General features: G+C 43.5%; 1 protein-coding gene across 1 annotated transcript in view; it reads left to right on the top strand.

Moving 5' to 3' along the window:
• The window catches only part of ehbp1 (EH domain binding protein 1), a 125596-nt gene that overhangs the window by 38408 nt on the left and 76311 nt on the right, over positions 1 to 10877 (top strand). The window contains exons 7-9 of the mRNA XM_083694728.1: positions 2483 to 2691; positions 3599 to 3881; positions 10744 to 10877. The exon at positions 10744 to 10877 is cut by the window's right edge and continues 77 nt beyond it. Of these exons, the coding sequence (XP_083550854.1) occupies positions 2483 to 2691; positions 3599 to 3881; positions 10744 to 10877 (626 nt within the window). The remainder of the gene's footprint in view (positions 1 to 2482; positions 2692 to 3598; positions 3882 to 10743) is intronic.

Genomic DNA, 10877 nt, shown 5'->3' with positions numbered 1-10877 from the left:
AGTCCAGGCATGTATGGGGCCTTACTTAAGAACTAGAGTTTGTCCTAGTCAAGTCACATGGTCAGGAAAAAACTCCTGGGCCTATAGTTACAAGGAACGTTGTGGCATGGGCTCTGGGTAGAAGCCCCAATGCACAAATCTAGGATCCTGTTGTTTACATGTTTGAATGTTGTTCTCCTCATAGCACTGGGCATATAAAAAAACATGTTGACAACACCTAAATATCATATTAAGATCTCATATCACATGCATAACACAGTTTTAACACATGAACAACACAGAATAACACATGAATAACACATGTATAACACAGAATAACACATGAATAACAGTTATATGAATCAGTGAGGTGAGGGTGTTGTGTCTCATAGTGTTGTCACATGTTCACCACAACCAGAATACCAAAAGTCTGGCGTGGGGCATTGACTTAAATGGAAATTATGCTTTCAGGTCTCTATGGTTGCTGGTTTCTTTTCTTTGTGTGCGTGCGTGCGTGCGTGCGTGTGTGCATTCTTGTAAACTTCTGCCATTTATTTTCCTAAAATGTTATGTTTAGCTTTTGTAGATTTCTGCATTTATTTTTTGCCATTCCCTCCACCATGTGTTGGCTTCTCTCCCTCCTCTGTTCGGGGTAGACGGCTGCTTGCCTCTTCTCTGTGCATGTTGAGGATTCACGCTGGGTTCTAATGTATGGGCCCCACTGCGCCCTGCTTTGCTTAATCCAGCTTCAGAAAGCATGGCCTCTTCACATTAAGCCACATGGTTCTTCCTCTCATCTATATGGATGTATATACATCGGGTGCCTAAAGCAATTCTTCACTTGTCATATGCATCGGGAGCATCTTGGTGTCACAGCCTACCCACTCAACCGCACTGCCATTCCCCCGGATGCCAACCAGCTTGCCAGATACAGGAGAGTATAGCCTTAGCCATTGCTAATGCTAACTCAACTAACCAAACTGTGCTCTGTGAAATATATGTACTTTCTTTAAGCCTTTACATATATGTTCTCACATGCACATACGACCCTGTGTGTGTGTGTGTGTGTGTGTGTGTGTGTGTGTGTGTGTGTGTGTGTGTGTGTGTCTTGTTTGGGTGTTTACTTTGCTCTGCTCACCCCTCTTCCCGTCCCCTTGGCCTTCTTGTTTGCAGAGATAGTAAACCAGTTGAATGCCCTCAGCTGCTTAGATGAGGATTCCGATGACGGCCTAAAGCCAGCACATAAGCTGCCTACTAAGTCTGCCGGTTCCTCCCAAGGTCTTTTTGAGCTTTCACCTTTTTCTCTTTCTTCACTCTTTCTCTCTGTCTCTCTCTCTCTCTCTCTCTCTCTCCCTTTCCCTCCCTCTCTCTTTCCCTCCCCCTCTCTCTGTGCCATTGGTGTCGTGATGTGGTTGTGATGTGCACTGGTTGGTTTTCATTGGTTGTTTTTCAGTCCTTTTCGGTTTTGCCCTCTTGGTGTCTCAACTTCATAACCCCCCCCCCCTCCCCGGCCTGCAGTTTGTAGTGAACCAAACCCCTACATGTGCCCCAGTCTTCCCAGTGGTCTGATGAGTACTGGACCCCAGTGCTGCTTAATGTCTTTTCTCTCACTGCTATACTGGAAGAATTGTGACTGGTCAAAGTCAGTGACACAAACACACACACACTTATACTACATGCGCACATTCGCACACACACACACACACACACACACACACACGCACGCTTTAGTGCTGGTAGTCGTGACAGTGTTGATGACCTAATATGGGTCAGAATGCGCTGACTGTGAAGAGAGCAGAAATGCCACACCTCTTATCACCTACTACCACTTCAGACGGCAACACTACGTATAGACACACAAACACACACACATACACACACACACACACACACACACACACACACACACACACACACACACACACACACACACACACACATACACATACACACACACACACACACACACACACACACACACACACACACACACACACATACACATAGCCTCCTTAGGGTCTGGTGCTTTGTTCAGACTCACTCTCACACACAGTAGAGGCACACACAGACAGACCATTTTCTCTTGCACTCTTTCACACGCTGTTTAGACTCAGACACTGGCAGGAAAGGTTGGCCCAGCAACAGTGAGGATGACGAAGATGAAGAGGATGATTCTCTGAGTGCCTAATGGCGAGCTCCTTAGCAACTCAAGACCAGAGCGAGCTTGTGGTTTCCAACGGCAACTCTGTCACATAAATTGTCACTGAATGCCACCATTGGACCTTGCGGTAACTGGACTGGAATGGTAGAGCTCAAGTGTGGAGTAGGAATACCTTTTGAAACCAAACAAACTCCATGCCAGTGGTTCACTCCAAAGTGCAGATTATTATATTTTGTGTATGTGGATTTTTCTGTTCATTTTGATCCCTTCATCATGGGTTGGTTGTGAGGGCGTTGTTATTTGATGATGTTCGCTAGATTCCCCTTTATAACAACCCGGTAGTACTAACTCTCTTCCTGCTTTTTTTTCTCCTTTTTGTTTGTTCATTTTTGAAACCATGGTGACAGAGCTGATTAGCAAGTTGAACTTCCTGGAGGAAGATCAGGACCAGGACACGCCCCCAGCCATGAGCAACAATCCCTTTGAGGAGCCTGACGATGACCCCCACGACATCAATGACCTCAACCCCTTTGGTGACCCAGATGAGGAAGGTGCGTAGTTTGTGACCTTTGACCTCTCTCTCTACATGTCTCTCTCTGAGCAGGTGTGAAGACTTCTCTCCCAGCTCACCTCTAACACACAGGACTTATTGTGGTCCAGAAAAGCCTCGACCTATTGTGGTCCAGAAAAGCCTAGTTGATTGTTTGAATCGGGTGTGTTAGTGTTGGGCAGAGAGAAAAGTCTGCACACAGCACCTCTCCAGGACGGGAGTTGAGAGACCAGAATTCTTTATCACACTGTTTTAACATTTAGTGTCTACCTCACACTCTCGCTGCATCCGATATGCTTGGGACAGGTCTCCCTTGAGAAAGATTCTTAGAATTATAAAGAGCTTTTTAGCAAGTCTGGGAGAGTTGAAAAGAGGCACCTGCCTACCTGCAGAACTTGAGATGATATAATAATTATTATTATTATTATTACGTAGTCAACACCGATGTGACTCATGTCCCCACCCCTCCCCATCCTGACACACTGATTATCCTTTTGATTCTACTCTGCGGTTTGTGTGATGACCTCATCGTTGAAAGATTGGATTATTTGTGAGTTTCTTTATAACATCAAAGGCTGTCAATCGTTCAGAGAGCTACGGTAACCTGTTCTCTCTGCCCACTGTAGTAGGAGTGTGCGGAGGCTTTGGTCCTGAGTGACATTCCTCTTATGTTAGCTGACATGGTGTTTATTTGTCTAAGCCCAGCCTTTAATCAGAAGTATTGTCTGTGTGTGTCAGTCTGTGTGTTCGTATGCACTCAGGTGTTAAACAAACAAGTGAGTGTGAGTGTGTGTGTGTGTGTGTGTGTGTGTGTGTGTGTGTGTGTGTGTGTGTGTGTGTGTGTGTGTGTGTGTGTGTGTGTGTGTCACGCTTTATGCATATCCCATATTCACCTCTCTCTCACACAGAACCCCCTTCACGGCCCACCCGAAAACTAGAAGAGGATGATCCCTTCTATGACCAAGACTCCTCCAACCCATTCAACGACCCTGATGAACCTGACACACACATACCCCTGCACACAGACTCCCAGTACACAGGGAACCCCTTTGATGATCCTGACCAAGACCCGGACACCCAACCGGAACCTGAGCCCCCCAAGCCCAGAGGGAGGAAGGGCGTACGGCCGGTGGATATGAGCAAGTACCTCTACGCTGATATGTCACGGAACGAGGAGGATGACCTGGATGAGTGAGTAGAGGACAGGGGTGTGGGTGGGTGGGTGTCTGTGTCTGTGTCTGTGTCTGTGTCTGTGTCTGTGTGTACGTTATGTAACAAAAACAGCATAGTTAGCGATCTTAAATGTTATTTAAAATTCATACATGATATATATTATTACAACAGTTGTTTTTAATCTTATACTTACACATCTGTACTAAGACGTATCATAAAGAAATATTGTATAGTAGCTATGAATGCAACAAAAAATATCTTATCTCAAACTGTTTCTAAAACATCAGAATATCCTTATCTTAATATCTTAAACTATGTTTCTAAAAGAGCTTACTGTTAGTGAATAATACTTAAATTAAATGTCCCTCAAAAATATAATTAATTCTTAAGATAAACTGGATGCTTTAAATCCCTATGTCCTCATTTAGTTCTGAGACGAGGCTTGAGATATGCTCTCATTTCCTGGCTCTCTTGTGGTCTGGTCCATCTCTCTCAGCCTTTCTTGGCGTGGTTGGGCTGAGCACTGCTGACCCTTGGTTTCTTGGAGGGACCAGGCTGGCTGGGGACTCTGGCTCTGTCCTCCATAGTCCCCCCATCCTCTCTTTCTGGAGGAATCCTTGACAGAAGAGGAGGGGAGTGAGCCAGGCGTCCAGGGCTCTCCACTTTAGGTGCATTGCTGAGCAACTTACTCAAACTAAGTGACAAACATTTACTGATCATCAAAGTTTAGCAGATAGACAAAGGTAGACCTCTTACCTGAGGAGTCAGAGTCGCTTTGGGGCTCTTCCTCACTAGCAATGGGAGATTGGAGGTCAGAGAGAGCAAGGCTGCACTGGATGTACTGGATGGGGGTAAACCCAGCGGAGTGAGCACTAGGAGGGGGACTTGAGGCCCTGTGCTCTGGAGACTCCCAGGGACTGAGCAGGCACTCAGGGCTCCCCTCTCTAGCCTTTCTCCTGTGTTCATCATCCCCCCCCCCCCCCCTTATTATAGTGTTCACGGCCAAATTTGGCCGGTCTGTTTTTACTGCTCTTATATTAACACAAAAACCATAAATCATCACCAAATTTAGTTTAACACCCTTTTAAGCTGTGAAACAATGTCTTCAGCTAGTGGTTAACATGAGTGACTGCAGGGAGGGGGGGTTGTGGTTGTGGATGTGTGTATGGGGATGTTTTCCATCTGCCGGATGAACATAATATAGTCTTACCCATTCATTTCCTATGGCGATCATTTTAGATCAGGAACCCCACAGGTGTGACAAAGTTGACTAAACTACTCAAAATCCAATGAAAGTGGTGATCTGCAATTTTATATGTTCAAATGCCTAGTGTGGAGGAAAACATAAAGTCTTGAGGGAATCAGATGAAAAACACAATATTTATATTTAGGAAAAGTTGTAAATCGGTCAGATTTGACACAAGGCTAGATTCAGTTAGAGACATGTCTCTACATGTCAGCTGAGAATCAAGAGGGATAACCATGAAAATTCACTTGAATTATTTGCTGGAAATGACAGCAACAATAACATTTATTTTTTGAACACTAGACAAAAAGACCCCTTACCTGAGGAGTCAATGTCACTTTGAAAAAGCTCCTCGTCACTGGTAATGGGGGAGTGGAGTTCTGAAAAATGAATTCCAGCAGGACTGAATGGGGGTGGCTGGACTACCCCGTGAACCATCCCAGTTGGTGTTGGTCACCTACCCAACTCATCCAAACCTGCGCTACAATCTAGCAAGAGCCTACAAAGTTAGGCGGATGTAATGTTGATGGGAGAGGGTAATCTTTTCTTGTTCTCTTGTGAGAGAACGGAAGGGGGATGCAAGACGTTGTGCAGGATGTTATTGAATGCTGCCACTGTCACCTATCGATGTTACATTGAGCTGGTTAATGGAATATGAATGACAGTCATCCAGTATCCTCTCTACTCTACATATTTCGGAGAAAACACATGGCTGCAGTGGGATGGACCCTGTAGCACATAATGATGATTAGTGTAAATCACATTTGTATTCATTTACGTTTTGAGAGCATCAAGTATATATATATATATATATACAGTGGGGGAAATAATTATTTGATCCCCTGCTGATTTTGTTAGTTTGCCCAATTACAAAGAAATGAGCCGTCTATAATTTTTATGGTCCTTTTATTTTAACAAATAGAGACAGAATATCAACAAAGAAGTCCAGAAAAAACACATTATATAAAGTTATAAATTCATTTGCATTTGATCGAAGGAAATAAGTATTTGATCCCCAAGCAAAACATGACTTAGTACTTGGTGGAGAAACCCTTGCTGGCAAGCACAGAAGTCAGACATTTCTTATAGTTGGTCACCAGGTTTGCACACATCTCAGGAGGGATTTTGGTCCACTCCTCTTTACAGATCCTCTCCAAATCCTGAAGGTTTCAAGGCTTTTGCTTGGCAACTCGAAGCTTCAGCTCCCTCCACAAATTTTCTATAGGATTAAGGTCTGGAGACTAGCTAGGCCACTCCATGACCTTAGTGTGTTTCTTCTTGAGCCACTCCTTTGTTGCCTTGGCTGTATGTTTTGGGTCATTGTCATGCTGGAAGACCCATCCACGACCCATCCTCAGTGCTCTGGCTGAGGGAAGGAGGTTCTCGTCCAAGATCTTATGGTACATGGCCCCGTCCATTGGCCCCTCAATGCAGTGAAGTCGTCCTGTACCCTTAGCAGAGAAACAACCCCAAAGCATAATGTTTCCACCTCCGTGTTTGACGGTGGGGATGGTGTTCTTGGGATTGTAGCATTCAACATTTCTCTCCCTCCAAACACGAAGAGTCGAATTTATGCCAAAGAGTTCAATTTTGGTCTCATCTGACCACATCACCTTCTCCCAAGCCTTCTCTGAATCATTTAGGTGTTCATTGGCAAACTTTAGATGGGCCTGTACATGTGCCTTCTTGAGCAGGGGGACCTTGCAGGCACTGCAGGATTTCAATCCGTTACGGTGTAGTGTGTTACCAATGGTTTTCTTGGTGACTGTGGTCCCAGCTCCCTTGAGATCATTACCAAGGTCCTCCCGTGTAGTTCTGGGCTGATCCCTCACCCTTCTCATGATCATCCTTACCCCACGAGGCAAGATCTTGCATGGAGCTCCAGGCCGAGGGCGATTGATGGTTATTTTGTATTTCTTCCATTTTCTAATAATTGCACCAACAGTTGTCTCCTTCTCACCAAGCTTCTTGCTGATGGTCTTGTAGCCCATTCCAGCCTTGTGCAGGTCTACAACTCTTACCCTGATGTCCTTTGAATGTTCTTTGGTCTTGCCCATGGTGGTGGAGAGGTTGGAATGGAAGAGATTGATTCTATTGACAGGTGTCTTTTATACCCATAACAAGCAGAGATTAGGAGTACTTTTCCTAATGTGACAGGACTAATCTGTGTGCCTCATGGGCATATAACCGGTCTGTATGAGCCAGAATTCTTGCTGGTTTGTAGGGGATCAAATACTTATTTCCTTCGATCAAATGCAAATTAATTTATAACTTTATATAATGTGTTTTTTCTGGACTTCTTTGCTGATATTCTGTTAAAATAATAGTACCATAAAAACTATAGACCGCTCATTTCTTTGTAATCGGGCAAACTAACAAAATCAGCAGGGGATCAAATAATTATTTCCCCCACTGTATGTATATGTATATATGCGAAAACAGGTTTTTTGAAATTTCAGTACATTTATATAAGTACGTAAGTATTCAGACCCTTAAAATTAGCTAAAATGCAAAAATGTCATCAGCCAATCACTCAATAAGTTGAATTGAGTCCATCTTAATGCAAGGATAAGAGATCCTGTAATTTTGGAATTAATGTCTTTGTTTTTATAGGGTCTCTGATTTGCATAGGAATCAATTACAAGTGGCGTAGTACACTAAAGCACATACCATATCATCGCAAGGTCCCTGGTTCGATTCCGGCCATCGACATATCCTGCATGTCATCCCTCCTCTCTCTCACCCATCCTTCCTGTCAATCTCTACTATCTCTATCCCAATGAAGCAGAAATGCCTTAAAAACATATTTAAATTTTTTTTTAAAAAGAGTGTCATAGCAAAGGGTCTGAATACTTATGTACATGAGGTATTTCTGTATTTCAATTTTAATAAATTTACTGAAATTTCTAAAAACCTGTTTTCGCTTTGTCATTCTGGGGTATTGTATGTGGATTGATGGCAGATTCTTTTTATTTAATCCATTTTAAATTGAGTCTATAACACAACAAAATGTGGAAAAAGTGAAGGGGTCTGAATACTTTCCGAAGGTACTGTATTTTCCATGTCTGACATCATTTTATAAAGTGTCCATGAAGACATTCATTATTTCTAAATTAAGGTTCATCCAAAGACATCATCACCCCCCTCACAGCATTTTAGGCAGCACCTTCTCACAAAATATAATTTTGCGAACATTTTCTCCGCTTCTCTGCTGTGAGAGAATGCGTGATAACGGTATGAGAGTAGGTCCTTGTTAAAATAACCTGATATTTAAACCATTCCACTCTTCATCTCTGTAATTCATGAGCTGCTATAATAAACTAGACTTTGTCAATCTATCTGATAAGGCAAGATGATAAGGCAAGCCATTCTCTTTTCAAACCTTCACATCCTTCACAGCTCTTCCGCATATACTGTGCGGCAGCGCGTTTGAAGTGCAGAGGTGTGCAGCGGCGGTGTCCAGGGATTACACCCCTACCTACTGTAGCTCTTACCTGACAAGTTGTCGCTGTCAGTTACTTGGGGCTCCTCTTCACTTGGGAGTAGAGGCTAAGAGCAGTCTGAGACTTGTAGAACTGGAAGGCTATGGAATTCATAGTATCACACGATTGCATTTCATGAGCAAGGTTTGTGTTATCAATGTAGTTTTGTCTTTAGTGAAAAGAAGACAATTAGTTGGTTTGGTTCTGTTTCCCGGGAAATACAGAAAAGCAATCATAGATTTGATGTTTTTAAAAACTTAAATGATAGAGTTGTGTTAAATATTGTTTTAGCAACCACTCATTCCATCGTCACGACGACCATGCAAGGTGAAGAATGTATGATGTCATAATTAAGATTTGAGTTAGCAGAATTTCATGTGTGATGCAGTTTATACTATTTTTGTTTATTTATAAAAACTTTATTAGTAGTTGTCCATACTCCTTTCTGTTAAAAAAACAATCGTTGTATCAGCAGGCATAACATTATTATCCACATTGCAAGAGGCTTTGACAGTCAATAAAGCAAAAACTCATGAACACTGTATAGTACTTTGTATTCAGATACTTGTATACAGATACTGTTCTTAAATTTGACACTTGTTTTCAACCATGTCCAGTGGAAATAATAAGTGCTTGGTACACTCAACTCACATCGCTATCGCAATATCTAGCAAACGTATCCCAATATTATATTTTGTTCATATCCTGCAGGCCTAATGCGCGATGGAATGCAAGTGTTTCCAGTCTCAATTTTGTGTGTCTGTGAGTATATGCAATGTACCATAGGGCTAGAGTTAGCAGGCAGGGCCTCCTACTCCCGTCTTAGTGGGGTACCTCTAGCCCCCTCAGCAGAGTGATGAGAGAGGTCTTTCAACAAAAACAAGGACTCTGTTGTTCATTGCATTCTTTCCCCCTGTCTGCCCCCCCCGTCCCCTCATCCCTCCCTCCCTCCGTCCCCTCATCCCTCCCTCCTCCCTCAGCCCTCTACCCTACTACTCCCTGTACAACAACAATTTGTCAAACCATTTTGGAGTTGTAGGGGAGCGGTGAGTGTTCTCTCTGAGCACTAGGGTGACATACAGTGCACCCCAAGTCAAAGTTATTTTTTCAGACCTCAATAATTGTCAAATGTCAAGCTGTAGGCTATGACTCAATCCCAAATTAATGGGAAACATGGGCACCATGTGGAACAATTAAAATAATTGATAAATTAATTATGTTTTTTTTCTTTACAATTAATTTAGTATTGAGTTATCTCACTATTGAGATATCTTGCTACAATTCACATCTCAATATTTCACCGCCTTTCAGGTCCAAACTACTATTTTAGTGGGATGGGAGGAACACAAGCAGGTTTTGCCTTTTTCTTTTGAAATTTTTAACTGCCCAGTAAAGAGGAACCCAAAACCATAAGAAGCATTTTTTTTTATAATGGACAAATGGCAAGTAGGTTACTGAGTAAAGCCATGTTTTGTCCTATCCTCTTTTGCAGTAGTAGTTCATTCCACAGAGAGAGTTCAAGAGAGCAGCTCTAGTGTTTTGACTGGGTCTTTTCACATGTCTTTTAGCCAGCACAGGTTTGTAAAGGCAAATGCCAGACCTTGTGTGGTTGTGCTTGCTTTTCTTTCCTCCCCTCCTTTCACTTGGCTGGGCCTGGATAGACACTGAGTGACCCTAACCTTGTCTCTCAGCCAGATACATTGACAAGCCATTTCTCTTTCTCTTCTTTGTGTGTATGTGCGTGTGCGTGTGCGTGTGCGTGCGCATGTACGTATGCACAGTGTTGAGTGAGTGACGTGGGTCTGTGTAACCGGTTTCTGCCCCACGGGCATGCTTGTGTATTGATAAGTTAGTGTGTCTTTGTGTCTGTCAGTAGTCCAGCCAGGGTAACAAGGATATGAGGTCACTCAGAGATGACCCCAGAGCACCTGTGTCCTGTGTTACCCAACAAGCAGTGAGTGTGTGTCAGTTGAGTGTAAGTGTGTGTTACCAAATTGGCCGTTAAATGAAGCTTCATTACAGTGAGTGTCAGGATTTGAAATTACTTACCTATCATGCCTGGATTGTCCAATACGTTATCATATTTGACAAGACATTTCTTTGTTCCCTTCTCTCTACCCCTCTTTCTCTACCACTCCCTCCCCCCCCTCAGGTCCAACCCCTTCTACGAGCCGCGGACCTCCAGCCCTGCCAGCCCAGACGTCAGCAGCCAGAAGAGGAGAGCCCCCCTGCCCCCCAGCTCTGGCCCCAGCCCCCCAGTCCCTAAACCCAGAGAGGGGGTAGAGA

This window comes from Argentina silus (assembly GCF_951799395.1).
Source record: "Argentina silus genome assembly, chromosome: X".
NCBI lineage: Eukaryota > Metazoa > Chordata > Actinopteri > Argentiniformes > Argentinidae > Argentina > Argentina silus.
This window is presented reverse-complemented; position numbering and strand designations above follow the sequence as displayed.